This window comes from Nematolebias whitei, chromosome 3 (genome assembly GCF_014905685.2).
Source record: "Nematolebias whitei isolate Nwh7 chromosome 3, NemWhi1, whole genome shotgun sequence".
In the NCBI taxonomy this organism is placed as follows: domain Eukaryota; kingdom Metazoa; phylum Chordata; class Actinopteri; order Cyprinodontiformes; family Rivulidae; genus Nematolebias; species Nematolebias whitei.
Window position 1 is genome coordinate 43,763,074 of NC_056500.1, and position 25,779 is coordinate 43,788,852.

Genomic DNA, 25,779 nt, shown 5'->3' on the forward strand with positions numbered 1-25,779 from the left:
TTCGTCCTGACTAAAACGTGGGCTTATTAAATTTATGGATCATTGCATTCTGTTTTTATTTCCATTTTACACATTTCTACTTTTTGGGATTGGGTTTGTATTTATGTGTTTATACATTTCTGTAGCAGCCCTCTACCCCTGCTCGGTTCTGTTGCCCTCTCATTTGACCTGAACCCTTAAAACAAGTAACTTTAGCTGTAGCTTTAGCTGCTGCTGATTATTAAAAACACACATCTGACATGTCACCAACATCTATAAAGATTGTTGCAGTTGTACAGAGTTAAAACAGGTTTTAAATATGTAAAAGCACAAGTTAGTTTCCAATCACATCAGTTTATGCCATGACGGGCATTCATTACTCCCTATGACAGATCCTATTTTAGGAAGGCGGGTTGTGAACGCCTCGTGTTGTTTATAGACCAGGGTCTGACTGGCAGCGACGAGGTGAGGGGCTCCAGTTTCCTGAAGCCTTCTTGTGTGGACTAAACACCGAAAACAACTTATAAACCCCAAATCATTTTATTGTTAGGAGCTTTCCTGATGAAATCCACCAGTTGAGTTTGCAGGTAAGCTTTCTGTGTCGTGTTCTGAGAGCTGCATGGTGTACAGCAGGGCTCTGCAAACTGTAGTCAAAGGAGACATTTCTGGTCTTGAGTCCCTAAAAATGTTTCAGGAGCCACAAAACGTGCTGGAACTGATCAAGTCATGGCACGTGGGCCACGTCCAGCTCTCTGGGGCTTTTATGGCCACGGGTGGTGACTGCTATAGAAGCTTGAAATAAAGACAGACCACTTCGTTAAGGGTTAACTAATGCATTTAAAATGTATTTCTGTTGCATTATAAAACTAAATATATCCATCCATTTTCTTTACCCGTTTATTCCATTTTGGGTCACGGGGGTCGCTGGTGCCCATGTCCAGCAATCACTGTGCGAGGGGCGGGGTACACCCTGGACGGGTCGCAAGTCCATCACAGGGGCACATAGAGACAAACGAGACAAACAACCATTCACTCTCTCACTCACACCTAGGGACAATTTAGAGTTATCACTCAGTCTAACATGCATGTTTTTGGTCTGTGGGAGGAAACAGGAGTACCCGGAGAAAACCCATGCATGCACAGAGAGAACATGCAAACTCCACCCAGAAAGGCCCCTGGACCGGGTTTGAACCAGGGACCTGCTCGCTGAGAGGCAGCAGCTCTACCAGTTGCGCCACCGTGCTGCCCAACTAAATTATATATATATATATTTTTTTTATTTTTTTATTTTATTTATTTATTTTTTTAACAAGACAAAACAAGAAAAGTGACAAAATGCAGGTTTTTTTTTTCATAGATTTTGCTTCTTTAAGTAAATTATAAACACTGAATACTTCAGGTCTCTGAGCTATTCCCAAACAAACGTGTCTCACTTTGAAATAGTATTAAATTTAGGCCTGTTTGTTGGATTGTTATTTACAACTTGATTTTTTTTTTAATATAGAAACCGAGAAATTCATTTATTTCAACTCTTGTGTTTTATGAACTTGGCGTTTTTTCTTCTTCTCAATCTTATGTTGTTTAGATATTTAGAATGTTCAACTCATCCAGGACGTGGGTGCTAAGACTTTTGGTTTTTACGTTTATTTATTTTAATTTTTTTTAACTTAATTTCCCCCATAGAAATACATTAGGTTCTCTACAGTTCTTCAAAAAAAAAAAAACACATAGTTCTCTTTGAAATCTGCTTTAGTTTGGTCTTTTTCTGTTTGTTTTAAACAAGCATGTTGCTACTTTTTATATTTAGCTAGCCTTCTGATTCTTTTGGCCAGCTTTTTGCTGCTGTAAGCTTTAAGTAGCTTTTAGCTACTGTTTTGCTACTTTTAAGTAGCATTTTTGTGGCTTATAGCTCTTAGCTAGTGTTTTGCTTCTTTTAGGTTTAATGGCTCTATTTGTTCTTCTCCAGCAAATATCAGTCGTTCAACGCTCACTGTATTTTGGGAGACAATGTAATCTGCTTCTTGTTGTTCTCCACATGATTTTGCAGAACCACTTATTGGATTTGTTTGTAAAACAAAGTACTTCCTGTTTTTATTCTCGGCAGCTTGCTCTGAATGTATTCCAGAAACTGATGGATTTGAGAGAAAGACGGCTCCGTGTGGCTGAACACTGGATTAATGAAGTGGCCAAAAGGCTAACAGCACGACCTCATTGATATGTTTAGCTGCTTGTGTTGTATCTTTTACAAATTTGCAAAAGAAAAACCTGGATGAGCAAATTGCTAAAACTAGCCTTTTCTGTTGTTAATAAACTAAAGAAGCCCCATGTGGCCCCAGAGCCACACGATGAAGACCCCTGCTGTGAGTTCATTTGAAGTTCACACAAAGTTTTATTCTTTGCCGTAGTTTCTCTTGAATTGTTTTGTAGCTGTTTCTGTGTTGCAGCCTTTGGGACACATTTTTGCAATGTTTCAATTTTAATTCTAGTTTTTCTTGTTTGCATTAGTTGAGTTTAGCCAGTATTTAGACGACCGCTCTTTTCAACGTTTTCTTCATCTAAAACATCTCATGTGAAACTACAAGTAAATGGATTAGAAGTTCACACGATGAAGTTCTATGGCTCATATTTTACTGACATGTTGTTGCCCTGGATGTTTCTCTATGAATTACTCCGATCAATTAGGAAAGATGGAGAAAAAGTTCCCCTCCACACCCGTCAGTGCCGGATCATCGGGGTCAGGCTCCGTCCTGCAGGACCCTTCCTCTCCACCTGTCTCCTGTGACTCTTCAGCTTCACCATCTCAGAAGGACAAATCATCTTCATCCAACCCTGAACCACCGTCTGATCTCTCTCCACCACCTTGTTCCACTTCTCCACCTGCAGCCTCAGGGTCTGACCCTCAGCCCGGTTCTGTCCCCTCTCCCTCTGCAGCTGCTCCCACGAAGCGCTCCTTTGCTTCTGTGGCCAGGCGGGTGATCGTGCAGGAGCGTCTCAGGAAGGCAGAGGAGGAGGACGCCCGCGACGAAGAGGACGGTGAGAGCATCTTTGTTTATTTAAGGGAGACACTGTGAGCTTCATTCATTGACCCAGTCCTGGTCAGAGTGATGGACTGTGGAGGAGACTTCAGCTAATGATGCTCAGCTACTACCACATCAAACCACACCTTCCCCTCAGGCGTCTCACTGAATGTGTCTCATTAGCTGCTGAGACGATTTATCTTTTTGATGATCCCAGCTGCTGAAGAAGCAGCTAAATGTGATGTTTTTATTGCTCGCTGCAGAAAGGCTAAAGGTGGGTTGAGTTTTTGTCTATGTCTGCAGGAGTGCTTTCATCTCGTTAGTAAATATCTCACAAACTGCTGGATGAATTTGAGTAAAACTTGCAGAAACTACTGGATGCACATCTGCAACTGGAGTTAACCCTGTTTAAGACAGCCACCACAGCTAATTGACATTAGCACGAAATGGCTTTAAATCAGTCATTCTTGTAGATATTGAGCTAAATTTTGATTTGTTTGTAGCTGCGTCGGTCACGACACACACAGAGTGTTGTTTTTAATCTAGCCAAAACAGATACAACTTTGTCATTCCTCAACAGAAGATGACCTCAGCCTGATGTAAGGTGATGGACCATACCCAGGACTTTAGTTCCATTTGGACATCGTATCAGACATTCACAGATCGACTTAAATGCATCTTTTTATTCGCGGTGCAGTTTTCACTGCACAGTAAAACAAGGATAAATGAACAGAACTGCAGGTTTTAAATGAGGTTTATTTAATGTTTTGCTGGTAAAAGGCCTCAAGGAAGACCCAGAACTTGCTGGAGGGATTGTGTATCTTCTCCGGCCTCGGGGTCCCAGAGGACGAGCTGGAAAGCGTCGCTGGCGAGAGGGAGGTCTGGGTTTCTGTCCTGCACCTGCTGCAGGATAAGCGGTGGAAGATGAAGATGGGTTGCTCGTCTTTTGTCAACGTGTTAATTTTGTGTTTACCCAAACCTGCTCAGGAGCTCAGAGCAGCCGGCGTCGTGAGCTTTCAATGCCGAGGGTTCTAAGTGTAGACTTACCAAGATGTTCATGTGATAAAGTTTAGCTGGTCATGTTCAGAGGACTAAAGCCATTAGTGGATGAAAGTGTTGCACATGCACACTAGGGAAACAACAAAACATTGCTGTGACTGATGAGAGTTAGTTTGACACAGCAGCAGGCCGTGACTTCAGCTCTGGAGTTGTGTCACAGGAGGCCTCCACAAAGAGGCGGACATGTTTTAAACCATCACCTCCCACTTCTTGTTGGACCCAAGTTGCAGGAAACGTGTCTGCTCTGGAGGGCTTTGGTCACCTCTGGCTGCGACTGCAGAATGTGAAGGAACTATCACGCAGGTTTGACTGGAAGGATCGATCGAGATGTTTACTCGTTTTCATCTCTTGTCAGATGAAGAACCAGAGGAGGAGCTGAGTGTGGAGCAGCTGGAGGAGAAGGCCAGTACTGGGGATGCCAGAGCTCAGACCCGGGTGAGTGGGAACACACACACACACACACACACACACACAGACACACACACACTAGCTGCTTCCCGGCATCGCTGCAGGCTGACTCGGTCTTGGTGCGTTTCTATTTTCTGCAGCTCGAAAGATGATCCCACAGGATGCCAGTGTAATACACAGCCTCTACTGGCACATTAAACCATTAAGAAAACAACAGCATGTGCTAAATCTTTCCCAAAGATGCTTTGATATTCTCACTGGTTTAACTCCTCTCCGGGGGCTTTACATTTAAGACCAGTGAGTTTGCGTAAGGGAAACGTATGCATGCAGAGAAGGTTGGTTTGGTCGTCACATGACGTCTCGTGTGTCACAACACAAGCCACAGCCCACATGCATCATGTTTACACTCAATCACAAGTATGTTTGTTGTGGAACAGGCCTGTTTCATGGGGTTTATCTACACGTTTTTGTGGTAGTAAAATAATAAATTGTGATTTTTTTTTCTTTTTTTGCAATTAGTTTGACAGAATGTGTTCACAGAAAGAGGAGACGTTTGTTCATCACTACTGTGAGGAGAAAGTTATGTGAAGATGGGAAAGGTTTGAAAACAGTCACTTGATCTGCCCCCGAGGCCTCAGCTGCCCCTGTTAGTTAGCGGGGCAGGAACCCCGACAGCCTGCCCCAAAGAATTATGGACTTTGTAGTTCTTTGTCTGCATGGGAATGATGAGGAGCTTCACTGAGATCTGGATTCAACAGTTCTCAGAAGCACAGTCAGGATGGGTTGTTGAGGAGAAAACCATCAGTTCCACCCAGTTCTGAGTTGGAGGCTGAAACCTGGAGCTTGCTCATTCATTCATCCATCATCCATCCATCCATTCATTCATTCATTCATTCATTCATTCATCCATCATCCATTCATTCATTCATCCATTCATTCATTCATTCATCCATCCATTCATTCATCCATTCATTCGTTCATTCATTCATTCATTCATCCGTTCATTCGTTCATTCATTCATTCATTCATCCATTCATTCGTTCATTCATTCATTCATTCATTCATCCATCCATTCATTCATTCGTTCATTCATTCATTCATTCATTCATTCATCCGTTCGTTCGTTCATTCATTCATTCATTCATTCATTCATCCATCCATTCATTCATTCGTTCGTTCGTTCGTTCATCCATCCATCCATCCATCCATTCATTCATTCATTCATTCATTCATTCATCCATTCATTCGTTCATTCATTCATTCATTCATTCATCCGTTCATTCATTCATTCATTCATTCATTCATTCATTCGTTCATTCATTCATCCATCCATTCATTCATTCATTAAATGTATGAACAGTAAATATTAGCTTTAGGACTAATGATCCAAACCAAATCACGTGTGTTCTATTTATTTTTATTTTCAATGTACTGTCCAATATTTTTGTTTTCCTCGTACCATTAAGATGATGTGTAAAAAGTAAAAATAAAGACGTATATATTTTTCGATACTGCAAAGAACATTAGAAATATAACACAAATGTAAGACTAAGAACATTTTTTTTGTTTGTTTTAAGAGATGGTTTAACATTACTGGATACTTTTTTAAATGAAGGTGCAGCTGCGATGCTTTTTAAAAAACTTTTTACAGCGCTTCAACCTATTTGTTTAATTTGGGAGACCAAAGAAAATATTTCCCAGTTAATCCAGTTTATTTATTTTCAGAGACTGTGTCAGATTACAGATGGAGTTTCTATAAACTATGTGCCGAAATAAAATGTTTCAGCTTTTCCCTTCCGCAGGGGTTGTCACAGTAAGTGAACTCACATGAAAGATTTAGCAATTGTTTTATGTTGGATGTCCATCCTGATGCAACCTGGGATTGAACCGGCAGCTTTAGGATTACTGTGGCACTTAACCACTGCCCCACCAGGAAAATGCTAGCTGAGAGCCAGAAGTAGCTACAACCTAAGAAAATGCAGAAAAAATGCTAACTTAAGCTACAGCCAGATGTAGCTAAGGTAAAAAAAAATGCAGGAAAACACTAGAAGTGAGAAAAAAGCAAACTAAATGCAGACAAAATGTTAGCTAAAAGCTGTATGTAGCTAAACTAGCAACATGCAGTCAAATGCTAGAAGTCAGAAGTAACAAAACACATGCAGAATGCAGAAAAAAGTTAACTAACAAAAAGCAGGAAAATGCTCATAATTAGCCAGAAAAAATGTTTGCAGAATGCAGGATTATGCTGCATGCTAGATCCAGATGTATCAAAACACTAGCAAAATGCTAGCTAAGAGCTAGAAGTAGCTAAATGCTAGTAAAAATGCAGAAAAAAGCTAGCTAAAAGAAAGAACATCAAAGTTCATGCTCAATAATCCAGGTAAAAAAAATCCATCAATGTTCAGTCTGGTCATCTGGATGGTTTCTTTTTTTTTTTTTTTTTTTTTTAGTTGAAAGACATTTCGTCCTCCATCTGAAGGGCTTTATCAATCTGAGGAGTCCCAAACAAACTGTTTTCCCCACTAAGCAGTACACTCTTACAGTGGACCAACCAGTTTTCTGGTGATAAGATGGTTTCTGGGGACTGTCCTCTCCCCCCACTAAGATAAAGGTAGTGTTGTTGTACTTGAGACTGGTCTCAAGACCACTTTTTCATGGTCTTGGTCTTGTCTCGGACTCGACTGCATTTGGTCTCGGTCTTGTCTCGGTCTCGGACATTGAGGACTCGGGATTTTATTTCAAGACCAGTCAAGACCACAACTGTGGAAATATCACTAAATCCCATGAACATTGTCCAGTTTATTTGTTAACATCTTTGTTTTCATTGGATGCCAGATGTACTGGTTCAAATCCAAGCGATAACGTGACTCGTTGTTAAATACATTTTTTGTTACCGCTGTCACACCCACCCCATTTCACTCACACACGTCACTCCCAGTTTTGCCAGATTGTGCGGTTTACTGACAATTGGGCTGTTTTCATTCTGATTTTGCTGGGAACTCTGGGAATATTTTTGTTGGATTGTTGCATTTTGCCACATATTGTTAAATTACCTTGGCTTGTACTGATGTGCGTTCCTGTTCAAACAGTAAATAACAATATATTGATTGGGCGGATTTTTGTATGATGTGGTGGTTTTTAACAGATTTTTGGACTGGAAAACCTCAACTCTTATCTGGCAACACTGCTCACTCCAAGAAAGTGAGACGTGATTGTCTGGGCGTGGGAGAAGATAACTGCCAAATCATCAGTTATAAAATTCACCTATTTAAATCACAAAGAATATACTTGTAACTAATATCCCTTTATGTAACTTTTTAGGTGTATATCTACTACTTTAATGAAACCACTGTGCAACTATATGGTTGTCCTTGGTCTTGAGTTTGGAGTTATGAAAAGTGTTTTGCCACTTCAGTTTTTAAGACTTGGCATGTGATGAAACTGCATCCAGTTTAACACTTGTGTAATTTTATTGTTGAATCACATGAAGTTTGGCCACTGAATGTCTGATTTCTTTATGTAGCTTTGAAATTTATAAAAACTGATACATTCATTCAAAAGCAAACAAAGTTGCAGTATGTAACTTTTATAAAAATATTTTACAATAAAACGTTATATTTTATTTGAGGTCTTGGTCTCGCCCTCCCTTGGTCTTGGTTTTGACTTGGTCTCGGGTTAGGTGGTCTTGAACACAACACTAGATAAAGGAACACTAGCAAAATGCACACAAAGAAAACAAAGGTTGTATAAGAATTTAGAAAGATGAAAGTTGTTGTTTCCTATCCCGCCTTTCTAGTTGCAGAGTTTCATTGTCCTCATTTAACTGCATCGACACCTTTGCTGATGTGAATTATTAACTTTACTACAACATTCATTTGTTGCAGATTTTAAACATCTGCAGGTCCAGTTTACCTGAGCATGATGCAAATCCAAAGTCCGCTCTCATCATCTCCTCTCTTTCAGCACGTCAGTGAAACGGAGCTCTGTTTTATCAGCTGGAATCTTTTATTTATCCATATTTATTTTCAGGATCCGAACATCATCCAGAACCAGGTTGATAACATAAAGTCCAAGCAGACCCACGTACCTTTCTGTCTAGGTTTGTTTTTTTTATTAAAAAAGATAAAACGCCCAATTCTTAACTTTCGGTTGAGAAACATCTCTGATTGATGAACTACTTGTTTCTACAGCCACCTACATATTTTGGCCCTGTTACTGACGTGCTGTGAATTCACTGGAACATTTTTATCTCTAAATATGCAAAGTCGTGCAATCTAGATGTGATTTAAACAATTTGCACATCCTTGCATTTTGTATTGGTTTAAGCTGTTTTAGATAAGAAGCTGGTAAACTCTCTCCAGTTAAAGGACACACATTAATCCACCCTTTCACCTTTCAGCTGGGTCAGCACTACTTGATTCTTGCTGAAGAGAAGGATGCGGAGGTCAACAACCACCACGCTGTTAACTGGCTGATTAAAGCGGCTAAACAGGGACGAAAGACTGCAGCGAGACTCCTTCAGCGCTGCTGGATCCAGAAAAAAGGTCAAATTTAATGAACTCATTACATGCGTCTTTGCGTTTGCAGTTCAGTAACTGTCTGCCTGCTCCCTCCTAGGAATCACTTCAGAGAATGAGGCCGACGTGCGCATGTTGTCAACAGAGAGCAGGTTTGAGCTGGCAGTGCGGAAAGCAGCCATGATGATGTACTGGAGGCTGAACCCCGACAGGAAGAGGAAGGTGGCCGTGTCCGAGATGCTGCAAAATGTCGGCCAGGTCAACACAGTGCAGGGTAGGAGGCCGATGCTGCATCAGATCCATGTTTACAGTGGTCTTAGAAATATGGCAAGCAGTTTATGCATTTATTTATTATTTTTGGTGTCAAACATTTACTTGTTTTTGACTGCACTGCACTGATGCTGACGGTCTCAGTCATCATGTCCAGTCATTCATTCCAAATAGTTTTGCAGCTCCCAGAAAACTGATACCTTTACGGTGTTTATCTGTTCACACTGATTTGATGTTTTTATTCATGATTTTATATCCCTGAAAAACAATTTTAACAAATGATGTATTGATTCCCACGATGCTGAGGGATTTGAACAGTGAATGTTTGTAGTTTTCTGGGCTGGAATTGAACAGGGCGCACAAGTAAACTTTCATGATTTTAGGGCAAGATATTCAAGTGAGTAGGAGTTACAATGTGCATAAAAAGAGAAAAGAAGAGAGGGTTTTGGGTTTGGTTTTTTGCCCAAGGCCGTGCTGAGTGACAGATCACACACAGCAACTGGTGGAGTCAGGGGGTGGCCAATGGTGGCTTTGGCCGCCATAGATTAATCTTCAGCCACCCCAATGATTTGAGGAAACTATGCTTTTAAGCAAAATAAAAACTAGAAAGCATTGTTTCCTCAAATTCTTGGAGTAGCTGGTTTACATATGCGGTGGGCCATCTTGGATTTTGATGTGGCAACCCAAGTTTTGATAGGAATCTTTCTTATGCCTAGATGCAGCCGGTATCTCACTTATTTTTTAAGTTATCATGCTCACAAGGTGGACAAACAAACTGGTATATCCAATTTCCCTCTTCGCTCTACGATGGGGGACAAAAAACAGCCCCATTTGGCTAGCCATTAGCCTTACCTGGATGAAGACTTTTGCCTTGTTCTCCATGACTTGTTCTCTAAGACTGATGAGGTACTAGCTTAATTTATCACTTCAAAAATGACTCCACTACATCTTTTTTATTGCACAATGCAGTTGTTGGCTACTTTGGTCCCGTGGTTCACTAGTGCAATAAAAAGCCAACTAATTGGGTAATATGGGCTACAAGTGAGGATAAAAGGTTGACTATTGTGATTTTTGCTTCAACTAGTTGTGAAAAAGTGTCACTAGTTCAAAAAAAGGTTACTAGTAAGAGTGTTTGTTGTATTAGTGCACATAGCTATTGAACTAGTGTGACCACATGTGCAACTATTGCTCTGTAGGCGCAAACTAATGGGCAAAATTTTTATTTGATATTGATGATGTTGAATAAATACATGAACTACTTACCATAATATCAGCAGGTTGCTTTTGTTGATGTCATTTCTCACCATTAGTGGGCGCTACAAGCAGGATTCCTGTTCCAACTTCAGGCCAAGCACAGAAAGTGTTGGAGTGCATGGTCAACAAGGACGGTGGGTATAAAACATCAACTGAGGAAATGATCAAAAGGACATTTTGTTTTCTTTTACAAATCCATTTTCTGCCCTGGTAGCCAATCAGCTGGTGGACCTGGACGACTTTGTTGAGATAACGAAAAAGTACGCACAAGGCATCGTCACACCTGTTCCTCTGAAGGACAGCCAGGTCGCACCCAAACCTGAGAGCCCTGCTCTGCCTGACAGCACCAAGGAGGTATAACACCCAGTTAGCTAAGATGCTAATCATTGTCACTATCAGAACAGTTTTGTGTAGATATGAGTCTTTGTTTCAAAGCACAAGACGGAGGGAGTGTCAAAAGCAAACAAGAAGATGCTGAAACATTCTTGGAGTTTTGGTTGCAGTGGGATAATGCTGGACACCCAGCAGACCGGTGCCATGAAGTCACGCTTGATGGTATTCAGATCCTTCAGATCTTGTGTGGAGTTTCGCATTTGTTTCCACAATTCATCAGACGTTTGTTGTTCCTACCTGCCCATGTTCCTCAGATGCTGCAGTACCCGCTGCATGCAGTCGTCGAGATGAAGGAGCACCTTGTGGACTGGGCGTCACGGGCTGGTGTCATGTGGCTGAGCACGATCATCCCGACGCATCACGTCAATGCTCTCATCTTCTTCTTCATCATCAGTAACCTAACCATCGACCTGTTCGCTTTTGTCATCCCTCTGCTCGTCTTCTACCTCTCCTTCATCTCCATGATCATCTGTACTCTGAGAATTTTCCAGAGCAGCAAGGTTCATGGTTTTGTTTTCTGCTGTTGTTCATTCACACTAGTTTTCTGTTTTTATCTATGTCTTTGCTGCTTGAAGACTTCTACATTGTTCAATTTAACCATTAATACAAATTGGATTCCAAAAAAGTTGGGACACTAAACAAATTGTGAATAAAAACTGAATGCAATGATGTGGAGATGGCAAATGTCAATATTTTATTCGTAATATAACATAGATGACAGATCAAAAGTTTAATCTGAGTAAATGTAACATTTTAAAGGAAAAAAATGTTGATTCAAAATTTCACAGTGTCAACAAATCCCAAAAAAGTTGGGACAAGTAGCAATAAGTGGCTGGAAAAAGGAAATTGAGCATATAACTAACAGCTGGAAGACCAATTAACACTAATTAGGTCAATTGACAACATGATCGGGTATAAAAAGAGCTTCTCAGAGTGTCAGTGTCTCTCAGAAGCCAAGATGGTAAGAGGATCACCAATTCCACAATTGTTGCGCAGAAAGATAGTGCAGCAATACCAGAATGGTGTTACCCAGCGTAAAATAGCAAAAAATTTTAAGTTATCATCATTAAAAGATTCAGAGAATCTGGAACAATTGCTGTGCGTAAGGGTCAAGGCCGTAAAACTCTACTGGATGCTCGTGATCTCCGGGCCCTTAAACGTCACTGCACCTCAAACAGGAATGCCACTGTCAAGGAAATAACAGAATGGGCTCAGGAATACTTCCAGAAAGCATTGTCAGTGAACACAATCCACCGTGCCATCCGCCGTTGCCAGCTGAAACTCTACAGTGCAAAGAGGAAGCCATTTCTAAGCAAGCTCCACAAGCTCAGACGTTTGCACTGGGCCAGGGGTCATTTAAAATGGAGTGTGGCAAAATGAAAGACTGTTCTGTGGTCAGATGAGTCAAGATTTGAAGTTCTTTATGGAACACTGGGACGCCATGTCATCCGGACCAGAGAGGACAAGGATAGCCCAAGTTGTTATCAACGCTCCGTTCAGAAGCCTGCATCATTGATGGTATGGGGTTGCATGAGCGCTTGTGGCATGGGCAGCTTGCATGTCTGGAAAGGCACCATTAATGCAGAGAACTATGCTCAGGTTCTAGAACAACAAATGCTCCCATCTAGACGTCATCTCTTTCAGGGAAGACCCTGCATTTTTCAACACGATAATGCCAGACCACATTCTGCAGCAATCACAACATCATGGCTATGTAGGAGAAGGATCCGGGTACTGAAATGGCCAGCCTGCAGTCCAAATCTTTCACCTATAGGGAACATTTGGCACATCATAAAGAGGAAGGTGCGACAAAGAAGGCCCAAGACGATTGAACAGTTAGAGGCCTGTATTAGACATGAATGGGAGAGCATTCATATTTGTAAACTTGAGAAACTGGTCTCCTCTGTCCCCAGACGTCTGTTGAGTGTTGTAAGAAGAAGGGGGGATGCCACACAGTGGTAAAAATTGACTTGTCCCAACTTTTTTGGGGATTTGTTGACGCCATGAAATTTGGAAACAACAGATTTTTCCCTTAAAATGATACATTCTCTCAGTTTAAACTTTTGATCTGTGATTTGTGTTCTATTCTGAATAAAATATTAGATGTTGGCACCTCCACATCATTGCATTCAGTTTTTACTCACAATTTGTTTAGTGTCCCAACTTTTTTGGAATCCGGTTTGTATATCAAAACATTTATCTTAGCTGTAAATTTTATTTTTTCCATATTTATACTTTTCAAAATATTTATCTTTATTTTTAAATGTTTTCCACTTTTAAAAAATTTATTTGAGTCCTTTGGATTCATTGTTCTTTCTGAAATTAGCATCAGCTTACTTAAAACATATTTTGGCTTCTTATGCTAATTTTACTTTTCAGCTATAGCTCTGCTAATTATAGCTTTTAGCCCGCCCTTTACTCCTTTTAGTTTCTAACTAGTCTTTTGATATTTTTGGGTTTCATTTTGCTACTTTAGCGTTTAGTTAATGTTAATTTTAGCTAGCCTTTTGCTATTTTAGCTTTAGATATCCATCCACCCATTATCTTTACCCACTTCTTCTTTTTCAAGTCACTAAGATTTAGATATCCCTCTAGCTAATTTAGCTTTTAGCTAACCATTTGCTACTTTTAGATAGCTTTTCCTATTTCACATTTTGCTGTTTTTTACCCTTTTCCTACCATTAGCTTAAGTTTTGATGCTTTTTGTTAGTTTTGCTGTTTTGCTGGCATTTTGCTACTTTTAGCAGCTTTTGCAGCCTGTATCTTGTAGATAGCTTTTTGTTACTTTTTAGCACTTAGCATTCAGTTTGCATTTTTGTAAAAACTAATTTTATCAAGGTGTTTATAATTATAGTCAAAATGTCTAAACATGTTGCAATTAATTTCACTTCAAGTAGTCAAACTTGTTTCTGGTGTTCTCCAAGTGAAGAACAATCTTCTTTCTGTTTTTACTTTTTCCAGACCTGGGAGAACTTCCGGGCCCTGACGTCTCTGCTGACACGTTTCGAACCGGGCCTGGATGTAGAGCAAGCAGAGACCAACTTTGGCTGGAACAACCTTGAACAATACGTTTATTTTATCATTTCTGTCTTTTTCGTCATCTTCTCCTTCCCGGTAGCTGACAAGAAATGGATTCCATGTTCTGAGCTTTCCACGGTGGCCATCTTCTTTACTGCTGTCAGCTACTACAGCCTCAGTCCGGCTGCTGCAGCGTACGCACGCAGAGCCATGTTCATAGAGGTGGATAACTGTCACTGGTTTCCTCTTGTAGTTTTGTCTTTTATATTATTCTCTGATCCTGAGAAAGACTAGCAATCATGTAATTGCCTGTCTGTGTGTGTTTCAGCTTAATCAGCTGATAAACCTTTGGACTCACGCTGACTGAAAATAGCTGCCACGGCTAATTGAGCGTATCTTTGCACTTGTTTCTGCTCAGGTAGCCTCCAGTCTGTTGTACCTGACCCAGTTACTGCCTGAGGACATGACAGTGCTTCGTCTCCTCGGACGCACCTTCACCACGCTGCCGCTTGGAGACGCTGTGGTCCTGAAGCTCAGCCTCCCCTGTCTCCTGTATGTTTACCTCTTCTACCTGTTCTTCAGGTGAGTAGATGTATAGTCCATTTTTCATTTTGTTGTTTCAGAATTAATTTAGAATCCATTCTACCTTTTGTTTGTTACATTGCAGACTTTTAAAGTTGTCTTTCCTTCTCCTCCCTCAGCATGGCAAGGACCCGTGGTTTCCGGGGAACTTACTGCTTCCTGATCCCATACCTTGTCTGTTTCATGTGGTGTGAATTCTCGGTCATCCTCCTCCAAAATTCCTCTGCTGTGGGGTTAATACGCACCTGCGTGGCGTACTTTCTCTTCCTGTTTGCGCTGCCAGTTCTGGCATTTGGCCTTGCCACCATGCTCTTCATCCAGCTCTTTAAGTGGTTCCTTGACCTGGAGCTGACAAAGATGATCGTCACCCTGGCCATCTGCGCCATCCCCGTCACTCTGCGGCTCTGGACAAGGTACAGCATGTCTATCCTGGATGTTTTCCGCTCTTTCATGCACTGGGGCCCCGTCAAATTCATCCTGCTCTGCATTTCCATGGTGCTCCTGCTATTCTCTGTTTACGTGTACCACGCCGAGGGGCAGAAGGTGTACAACTCCACCCTGACCTGGAACCAGTACAGCCAGGCTTGTGGGCCTTCTGCTTGGGAAACCAAAGGCATGGCCCAGACGCAGATCTTCTGCAGCCACCTGCACGGACACAGGGTCACATGGGTTGGCCGGTTCAAGCACGTCCGTATAGCTGAGACAGAGAACGGAGCGCAGTCAGTCATCAACATTTTACCGGTGTTCATGGGAGATTGGCTGCGCTGCTTGTACGGTGAAACGTATCCCAAATGTGAGCCAAAGAACGTCTCGTTCGCAAACCTAACAGCTGCAGAACTGAACAGGTCGTCCGTTTCCCTGCCCACACTGCTTCACATGCAAGAGGAGGAAGAGCTGTGCCAGGTCAAAGCTCTGGCCAGACACTCCTGCCATGTCAAGCGTTTCGACAGCTACAGGTTTGAGGTGACGGTGGGGATTGTGCAAGATGGAAGTGCACAAGCAGAGGACGCAGCCAGAGACATAATCCTGATGGCCAGCCATGAATTTAGACAGGTTCTGCTAAATCTGAGACCCGGGAACGTTGTGGAGTTTAGCATTAAGCTGGAGGGCCGTTTGGGAGCAAAAGCCCCCTCGTTTGAGCTCAAAGCTGTGCACTGCCTGGACTGCGCTGCGTCCACGTTGAGCGGAGCTCGGCAGGTGAAGATAGAGAGAAACTGGAGGTGCACCACAATGAGAGCCCTGAAGTTCGCTTTTGATTTTTTCTTTTCACCATTTCTGTCTGCAAACATCCCGGCCTGACAAGAAAAAACTGAAGAAATTTGAGCTGATAATAATTTTAATGAGTGAATTTCTTTAAAGTAAATGACTTTATGTGATTATCTTGTTACCATTTTTAATTTACGGTTTGGTTAACAGTCTTACATGGGTCAACAACATGTATTTGTGTTGGGATATTTTTTCATGGTTATGAGTTTTTAATAAAGTTTTCTATTTTGATCAGAGGATGAAAGTGGTCACATGTTGCTGATATTGCTGTTAATGATGACTGCTGCTGGAGATGGGTTACCAGTAAATCTTTACTTTAAATAAACTTTTTTCTTGTGTTGTTAGTGTAGCTAAGAATGCTTTTAAATCTACGTTTATTTTTGAAGAGCAAAAATCTAAATTTTCGTGTGTTCTTGACAAAACATATGTCAGAATGACAAATTTAATAAAAACTTTCAGACAGAAATAAGATGTGTCTGTAAAACTGATTAGCTTTTGGAGTCAAACTAATTCAATCAAGATGGCTGCTACAGCTAGTCCAACTTGACGAACACAACAATGTCAGTTTACTGATAATGAGCAAAAATTATGTAGGTGAAAATGCTCCCCAGAATATACTTTGAGCACTAATTGATTGTGTTAGATTTCTGTTGGTATTAAAAGCAGTGAGCGACATGAATTCATCCAAGGAACACAGTGTGAGTTGAGCTGAGGGCTGAACAGAAAAGTTTAATTTTCATCCATCCATTATTTTACCTACTTCTTACTTTTCTGGTCTCGGGGTCACTGGTGCCCATGTCCAGCAGACACTGTGAGGGGCGGGGTACACCCTGGACAGGTCTCCAGTCCATCACAGGGCCACATAGAGACAAATGAGACAAACAACCATTCACTCTCTCACTCACACCTAGAGACAATTTAGAGTTACCAATCAGACTAACATGTTGTTGTTCTGTGGGAGGAAACTGGAGTACCTGAAGAAAACCCACACATGCACGGAGAGAACATGCAAACTCCACCCAGAAAGGCCCCCGGACCAGGATTTGATCTGGCAACCTTCTCACTGAGAGGCAGCCAACTATACCACCGTGTTACCCTGTTTAACTTTTTATTTTATTTAATTTGTTATAATAAATATGGTGCAGCTGTTGTAGCTGAATCATGAATTTTGTGCTTTTACAATATAATCTGACTGAGGCTTTTGTCACTCGCTCTGAGGCATGAAAATATAGCCCAGATAAGGTAGAGCATATTAAAAGTCACCTTCTCAATCCCACAAGTACATCTTCTACAGGAGTAAGCTGAGCCAGGAGACTTGAGGGTTGGTCTGTCCATAACTGAGCCTGAGGTTGTCAAGGTTAAGAGCTCCATGGTATCAGGGCTCTGGGGGTGGACAAGATCTGCCCTGAGCTCCTCAAGACTCTGAATGTTGCTGGATTATCTTGGTTGACATGCTTTGCAACATTGTGTGGACATCAGGGGCAATCCCCCTGGATTGGCATACTAGGGTGGTGGTGGTTCACCTCTTCAAGAAGGTGGAACCAGAGGGTGTGATCCAATTAAAGAGGCATCACACTCCTCAGCCTCCCCAATAAGGTTTTTTTTATGGGTGCTGGAAAAGAGAGTCTTGTTGATGGTTGAACCTTGAATTCAGGAGGAACAGTGCAGGTTTCATGCCTGCTGGGGACCTCTGGACCATCTCTTTACCAAACATATGGTTCATGGGCAGAGATAAGCTGGTGTCTTTGGAGATGGTTCAGTTTGTTTTGGGCTTCTTGTTCTCAGGGTAGAGGGGAAGAATGCTCTCAGTCATAGTAATAAAAACATCCATACCCTTGGACCAAAAACTCCCTGTCAATGTTGTTACTGATTCTGTTCATGACTTTTATGGACAGAATTTCTCGGTGCAGCCACGTGGCGGTGAAGGGAGTCTGGTTTGGTAGCCTTGGGATTATGTCTCTGCAATATGCAGATGATGCAGCCCTGTTTGTGCCATCGTGCCGTGATCTCCAGCTCTGAGTGGTTCACAGCCGAGTGTAAAGCAGCTGGGGTGAGGATCACCTTCAAAGCTGAGGTCATAGTCCTCAGTTGGCAAGTAATGCCCTCTCCAAGTGGGGAATGAGGTGATCCCTCAAGTTGAGGAGTTTAAGTACCTTTGAGTTTTGTTAATGAGTGAGCATGAGATCAAGAGACAGACCGGTGCAGCTTCAGCAGTACTCTGTGCCGGTCTGTTGGGGTGAAAAGGGAGATGAGCTGCAAGATGAAGCTCTCTATGTACCAGTCAGACTACATTCTTACCCTCATCTATGGTCATGAACTCTGACTGAAAGAACAAGATCACTGACACAAGCAGTCAAAATGATTTTTTTTTCTGCAGAGTAGCGAGGTTCTTTAGACGTTCATTCAGAGATTCAGTTATTTAGAGAGACTCAGAGAGCTGCTGCTCCTCCATATTGAGAAGAACCAGTTGAGGTGGTTCAGGCATACTGGTAACAATGTCCCCCGTATGCCAGGTGTTCCAGGCGCGTCCAAGTGAGAGGAGACTCAGGACATGCTGGAGAGTTTACGTCTCTCAGCTGGCCTGATTGCCTTGGAATTCTTCTGGGAGTGCTGGAAGAGGTGGCTGTGGAAAGAGATGTCCAGATGCTGCTGCCCATGTGACATGACTCAGGAACAAGTGGAAGATGATGGATGGCTGGATGCATAGATGCATGGATGCATGGATGCATGGATGGATGGATGGATGGATACCAAAAGTCCAAAACATTTCTGTCATATTTTAACATTATTTTATTAATGCACATTCCTTTCATTCATCTCACTTGAGTAAAGTTTAAATACATTTAGATTTGTCTTTCTTTTAAAGTATGATAAATATACACTCAAGCAGCTGTGAGTAATGACAACATGCTGAAGCAGCTGCTGTGATCCTGAACTGAGATGCTCCACCTGCTGTGTGGTGATGGTGAGGATGGTGCACTTACAGCCGATAAAACACAGTTCACCGCTGACGGGCGGAGCGCCAGATGATGCTGAAGCAGGCCTTTCACTCTGTGAACACACTGAACATTTGTGTCGGAATAAGTTGAACCAATGAGCCCAAGTCTGTGTTTTCTTTTACAACAAATGAAGACAGGAGAGAAAAAACCAAAGTGGGAAATAGTTGATAAAAGTAACGTCTTTTAAAGATGTACATAAATTACCCATCTGATTTCAAATTTTGACAAAGTTGCAAAGAGATGCCCCTCTTCTACAGTTTTTATTACTCCTTCTGTTGTTGTCATCACCTCGACCAATAGTTCCCAAATCTTTACGCTTTTGTCCCACAGCTTAACAGTGGCAGAGGCTCGTGACCCCAATTTTTACAGATTCAATGAAACAATGGCTGAATGAAAGACAAATAGTCCTTTTTGATGATTGAATATTCTTTGGAATAATAATAATAGTCAAACATATGTCGTTGGGAACCTTTTTGTGTGTAACTCTCTAACAAGGTTAAGTCAGGTTATCTGGACGGATTCTTCTTGTTGAAACGTTTCGCCCATTATCCAAAAGACTTCTTCAGTCTGAGGGGCTGCATTATTGAGCATGCATCACGACTTTTTGTTGTTGTTGTTGTTGTAATTTCACTTCAGGATATTATTTGAGGACCCTTATTTGTTCTTCTATGACCCACCGTGGGGGCCCAACCCCAACTTTAGGAACTACTGATCCAGATTAATAACAATAAACCAGTCAGGACCAAGATGACTTGAAGCAATAGATCAGATCATTTTGAAATAAATAGTTCTAAGACAACATGAGCAATTAATAACTTACATGCTTTAAATGAGCTCAGTTTAAAGAAAAAAGTTCAATTCTGACTAGAATGATGAGCTAAAGGCTAGTCTGAAGACAGCCAAACTAGCTGCTAGCTTGTCTGGCCCAAAATCAGCAGTTCATGTCAATGTTATCTTAAAAACCACTTAATCTATAGCCGTTAGCTTATCAATAAGGTCAGGATTAAACTTTATTTAAAACAAACTGGTCCAATATGCTAAAAGCTAACCACTAGTGTGAGCGAGGTCGAGGCCAAAACAGATTGCTGCCGTCTTAACAACTCAAGAACTTCATAGTGGATTTTGCTAAAGTTGATTTTTAAACCTTTACACCACTGGAGCTGGTCAGAATTAAATCAGATTTATCTACAACATTTAAGATAAAAAATGTTCATGGCCCTTTTAAAGAAACTCAGTTCATTAAGAACAAAGTACCAGATGAGAACAATCCAGAGTTAAATCCAACACAGACATCACCTTACATGATTAGCATGTGACATCGCGAGGTATATGCTATGACAGTTACAGCCTGTGACACAGAATGATCAATTCACAATATATTACTGTCTGGACATAACAGATCTTTTAACAATGTACATAATGAGCTATTGCACTGACAATCACCTCTGACCACTCTACTCTACAGACACAAACATTACACCTCCCATAAGCTGAATCAGGGTTTCTCGTTTAAAAAAAAAAAAGTGCAAGTTTATTTTGCAATTGCGAGATCCCTTATCAAAATGTGCTTATGCAGTAGAAAATTAACAAGACTCTTTTTTTTAATATCTGCACGCTAAATAACGGTTCAATTGTTTTGACATATTTATGTCTGAACACCAATCAGCCTCGATTTGAACTCTAAAAAAAACATTCTGCCTCCACAAACATGTAATCTTTGTTTCGGTACGTCTAAACATTCAGGTTCTGACTCACTAAAAAATTTCTGCAGCTTTTGTGGGAGCTAATCAGGAGCATAGTCACAAAAGCCCTATCAAAGGGATGTGTGCGCCTCAAAGTGTGCTGTCAACTAAATACTGCATCTACGCACTGATGAAGTTTGCTCACATTTAACTGAGGTTTAATGATGTATTATTTAAATAAACCCACCCATATTTATGTAAATAACTACCAGGGCACGCACTCAACTCTCAAAGACCAGCGCAGTCTCCAACACACATCTAGCTTGAAATGTTTAGCAGCTCCTGAGAGCAGGCAGTATTGGTGTCTCAGGAGAAGGAACAGAGGAAGAGGAGCAACTGTTGCCTCTACTGAAATATTGCAGGTATGTGAGGAAGAGTATATTCTAAGTCTTCCAGTGATAAGTGTCAGACATTGTATCTAAAAAGAAATGGTCGTAAAAGTGCATAAAACCCTGTTGTTGCTGTTTTACATTCAGAATTAAAAACATTTTAAATACAAGACATTTCAACGGAAAAGTGCTTCACCACCAGAAGTTTAAAAACAGAACATAAAGCTATTATTCTGTAAATAAGATCTGTCCTCATTGCACATCACACCCAGTTAACAGAGCACGGAGAGAGGGAACGGTTTTTCTTAGTACGTGAACATAAAAAGAAGCATTTATGTTAATAAAGGTGTGTTTGTGCTGTCAAAGTTGGAGCGAAAAACCAAGCACTGCACAGATTTAGTGAATTAGGGCCCAAGTGTTGCAATATATACAGATGACTCTGCCGTCTCTTCCAACAGCTTTCTGTGTATTGCTACAGAAAAATATCAGATATATTGTGAATTTCAGAACGTTCTTTTCTGCAGAACAAATCTGACACAACAAAAACTGTTAGCTTCAAGGAACCAAAAAAAGCTACTTCTTTAAAAAAAAATAAAAAAAGTAACATAGAATATATACAACTTACTGTAAAAGGAGAGCAGATGTTTCTGGTTGCTGTTGTTGATGCTACGTTTCTTAAATAAAGAGGGCAAAGATTATGTGGCGTTCTCCAGGAGCACTGCTCGGAAGGAGAGGTTCAGCAGCTGTTGTCACTCGACAGAGGAGGTGAATGGATGATGTGAAAAGATTTACACTCAATCCACCTTATAAATGCTTTGATGTAAATGTGCGATCGGGGCCGTCCGGTCGCCTCAAGAACTTTATGAATCGTAGCCTCCAGCGCTTCCTCTGTGATGGTACCAAGCACTTCCCGCTTTGTGTTCAACGAGTGGTGAGGTGTGCAACATGGTGGGATTAACAGCACGGAGTCACTGCAGATGGAGAGGTGTCCCTGCACCCCATTCACTGCCCCATGACAGGGAAATTACACAAACAGCTTCAAAAAGTGGGAGTGCAACAAATACAAGTCCTGATGGGCACTGGAGACATCAGTCCATCTCAACATCTGTGGTCGAGCAGACTGATTATTATTAATTAGCCTTTGAGGTGAATTAATCCATCTCCCAGAGGCTGAATCTCTTTAAAGCACGACCTAATCCTCTCCTAAACTCTCTCAGCTCCTCATGCCTTGTTTAAAACATTCAAAATGATTCAAGTTGCTGTTTCAACAGAAGCACCACGTGTTCGTGTTCCCGTCACTGCGCCTCAGCGTTGATCCGATCCTGGAAGATGTACAGGTTGTTGGTGGCTGCTATGGCGATGATGTTCTCAGACGGGTGCCAAGCCATGTGCAGGATCTTTTTAGTGAAGTCCAGGCTGTCAACGCCCACGTCGCCACGGCGCCGCTTGCCCCCCGTGTACACCCGCCGGGTCCGCAGCACGGCCCGAGGCTTGCTGCTCTCCCTCCAGGCCTCCAGGGTCACGCCTCGACCAGTCTCCCTGTCGAACATCCGGAAGAAGCTATTGTACGCCCCCGTCATGATCACGCTGGAACAGAGGACAAGAAGATTGATCTGAAGCGGGCAAAGCTCGTCTCCGACATCGATTTAACTGTCGGAAGTTGGCAAAGACGGGTATTAAGAGGTTCACAGTAAGCAGCAACAAGCACTTTGTTTGCTACAGATAACGTGCACGCTGTTTCTTTCCTCCACTCACCTGTCTGAGCTGTTCCAGACACACTCGAACTTGTCAAAGATACAGTCATTCTCGTAGAGGGCGCACAGCTTACTCCTCAGGTACTCATGGACCTAAGAATGGAGCAGACAGCTTGCGTTAGTTTCTGGGATGTAATCAGAGCCTGGCGTCTGCATCAACGTGCTTTCCGGCTGCGTGTTAAAATGACCTTCGTTCTGGTATTTTCTTTATATGTGTAATATACAAAAAGATTAAAACCCCAACTCCAAATTATACCTTTTTTTGGAGGAAAAACAGAAATTTTGAATTTGATGGCAGCAACACATCTCAAAACAACTAGGGGCAGGGCAATGTTTACTCGTACAGAGCATCTATTGTCTTCTTCCTGTCTGGGCTGAAACTCATTTAAAATGGACTGAGGTCAAGTGGAAAACTATTCTCTAGTAAGCCAAAACTAAATCCATCCATTATATTCAACTTATTCTGAAGTCAGGTCTCGGGGGCAGCAGCTTGAGCAGGGAGGTCCACACATCTCTTTCCACAGCACCTCGTCCAGCTCTTCTGGGAGGACTCCAAGGTGTTCCCAGACTAACAGAGATGTAGTCTCTCCAGCGTGTCCTGGGTCTTCCCTGAGGTCTACTCCCAGTCTGACATGCTCAAAGCACCTCCCTAGGGAGGTGCCCAGGGAGCATCCTTACCAGATGCCTGAACCAGCTCAACTGACTCCTCTTGATGTGGAGGAGCAGCGGTTCGACTCTGTCTCTCCTGATAACTGAACTTCTCACCCTATCTCTAAGGGAGAGTCCAGCTACCCTGCGGAGGAAACTCATTTCAACCTCCTGTAGCCACGATCTCATTGTTTCAGTCACTACCCAGAGATCGTGACCATAGGTGAGGGTAGGAACGTAGACTGACTGGTAAACAGAGAGCTTTGCCTTACAGCTCAGCTCCCTCTTCACCACAAAGGACCAGAACAGAGTCTGCAATACTGCAGACGCTGCACCAATACATCTGTCGATCTCACGCTTCATTCTTCCCTCACTCGTGAACTAAACCCTGAGATACTTGAACTCCTCCACTTGAAGCAGAACCTCACCTTCGACCCGAAGAGAGAAATCTGGCACAACACAAAATTAGACATTAGTTTTGGAAACCATGGACACCATGTCCTCTGTGCTCAAGAAGAGTGGGACCATCCAATCTGTTTATCAGCACACAGTTCAAAAGTCTGCCTCTCTGCTGGTAAGGGGGTGCATTCATGCCTTTAACACAAGCTGCTTACACATCTGGAAAGGTATTATCAATACAGAAAAGATATATACAAATTTTAGAACACCATACGGCCCCATTCAGATGTTTTTTAAGCCCTTTCAAAGCCCATGCCTATTTCATCAAGACAAGGTTAAACCTCAGTGCAACTATCACAACAGCTTTGTGGAGTCCAGGTGCTGCAGTGTCCACCTGCAGTCCAGACCGCCCACTAGATTAAACATATTGACATATAGTAAAATGGAAAAATCCAGTAAAGACTCAGAACTGTTAAACAGCTGCAGTTCAGCAGCAGATGAGGATGAAACAACAGTCCTCTCAAAAACTCCAGCAGCTCTTCTTTTCATTTCCTACACATTTACAGCTGTTGTTAAACGAAGAGGGGCTTCACAGTCTGTTGATGACAACGGATTCTAAATTACCTTATTTTATTTTAAAATGTAGCGCACTTTCTTATGTTTACTATGTTGTACTGTGAATAAAATGTGAGTTTATGAGATTTGCAAGTCATTGCATCATGAATTAATTTTCATTTTACACAAAGTCTCACCTTTTAATGCAGCTGCTTCAAAGTCTAACTTTAAAAGATGAGGTCTTACTTGATAGGTTTCCACCGGGCCTTTGTCCATGTTCAGATCCCACACCTTGGCGGTGAGGTAATCTCTTGTCAGCAGGTAGCGTCCACTGTGGCTGAACTTGACGTCCGACACGGAGGAAATAATCTCTGAGAAAAAAGAGCGGCTCCCGGGATCTTCGGGCTCCTCAAAAACTAATTCAACACAGAGCCCAAAGGTTCGTTTATTTAATCATCCTAACAAATACACACGCTTCACAGAGACGAAGCTGCGCTCACGTTTGGTGTGTCTGTCGCAGAGGGCCGAGGCTCTCATGTCACAGAGGCGCAGGGTCCCCTTGCTGCTGCTGTACACAAACAGGTGGCAGTGCTGAGGGTGGAACTCCGCTGCTGTTATCACCTCCGTCAGGTCCTCCATGTTGGTGGGTTTGATGTCTACAATGTCTGAGAAGAAGCTCCATCAAGGAACATAAGGCACAAATATGTGAAGGTTATATTTACCGTATTTTTACGGCATATAAGTCGCTCTGGAGTATAAGTCGCATCCATCCATCCATTTTCTTTGCCCGCTTATTCCATTTCGGGTCACGGGGGTCGCTGGTGCCCATGTCCAGCAATCACTGTGCGAGGGGCGGGGTACACCCTGGACGGGTCGCAAGTCCATCACAGGGCCACATAGAGACAAATGAGACAAACAACCATTCACTCTCTCACTCACACCTAGGGACAATTTAGAGTTACCAATCAGCCTAACATGCATGTTTTTGGTCTGTGGGAGGAAACTGGAGTACCCGGAGAAAACCCACGCATGCACGGAGAGAACATGCAAACTCCACTCAGAAAGGCCCCTGGACCGGGGTTTGAACCAGGGACCTGCTCGCTGAGAGGCGCAGCTCTACCAGTTGCGCCACCGTGCTGCTATAAGTCGCATCAGTCAAAAAAACAAAACTTCATGAAGAGGAAAAACAACAGATATAAGTCGCTTCGACGTATAAGTCGCATTTATTATGCATTTATTTAATGGTCAAAACGGCACCATCCATCCATCCATCCATCCAGCCATCCATCATGGTCTGAGCCACCAGTTCTCCAGTGTTCTTCCGCCCGCACCAGCTGAGTGAAGTGAGTGCGCACGGGAGCACTCGCTGTTTCAGTTCTTCGAAATTTAACAAGATTAACATTTTTAAAACAATTAATTGTTTGCTCGACATTAAAACAAAGGTGTGTCTCAGTTGAACTTTTCCTTAATAAATGCACTTTTATGGTAAAAACAGCTTCATTTTGCCTTGGTGACATGGTGCTATCCATCCATCCATCCTCCATCCATCCATCCATCCATCCATCCATCCTCCATCCATCCATCCATCCA

At 42.2% G+C, this 25,779-nt stretch overlaps 2 protein-coding genes across 2 annotated transcripts in view; one reads left to right on the top strand and one right to left on the bottom strand.

Annotated features, from left to right (window-relative positions):
* Positions 1-425: 425 nt before the first annotated feature.
* wfs1a (Wolfram syndrome 1a (wolframin)) lies at positions 426-15,796 on the top strand. The gene is made up of 12 exons (XM_037674987.1): positions 426-566; positions 2,662-3,012; positions 4,411-4,490; positions 8,863-9,007; positions 9,081-9,254; positions 10,561-10,638; positions 10,719-10,858; positions 10,940-11,059; positions 11,152-11,397; positions 13,859-14,137; positions 14,334-14,497; positions 14,617-15,796. The coding sequence occupies exons 2-12, from the start codon at positions 2,667-2,669 to the stop codon at positions 15,794-15,796; spliced, it is 2,952 nt and encodes a 983-aa protein (XP_037530915.1). The 5' UTR covers positions 426-566; positions 2,662-2,666.
* Positions 15,797-21,488: 5,692 nt separating this feature from the next.
* Positions 21,489-25,779, bottom strand: part of ppp2r2ca (protein phosphatase 2, regulatory subunit B, gamma a) — a 12,159-nt gene continuing 7,868 nt past the window's right edge. The window contains exons 7-10 of the mRNA XM_037674988.1: positions 24,690-24,854; positions 24,436-24,605; positions 22,589-22,680; positions 21,489-22,420 (exon numbers count right to left, since the gene is read on the bottom strand). Coding sequence (XP_037530916.1) covers positions 22,129-22,420; positions 22,589-22,680; positions 24,436-24,605; positions 24,690-24,854 — 719 coding nt within the window. The 3' untranslated portion in view covers positions 21,489-22,128. The remainder of the gene's footprint in view (positions 22,421-22,588; positions 22,681-24,435; positions 24,606-24,689; positions 24,855-25,779) is intronic.

What these genes read in the sequence shown, in the direction of transcription:
- wfs1a (XM_037674987.1), top strand. Translation starts at nt 2,667, where the DNA reads ATGGAGAAAAAGTTCCCCTCCACACCCGTCAGTGCCGGATCATCGGGG. An exon ending in CCAGGTCAACACAGTGCAGG is followed by an intron (nt 9,255 to 10,560) that starts GTAGGAGGCCGA and finishes TCTCACCATTAG; the next exon opens with TGGGCGCTACAAGCAGGATT. An exon ending in TGCCTGACAGCACCAAGGAG is followed by an intron (nt 10,859 to 10,939) that starts GTATAACACCCA and finishes TTTGTTTCAAAG; the next exon opens with CACAAGACGGAGGGAGTGTC.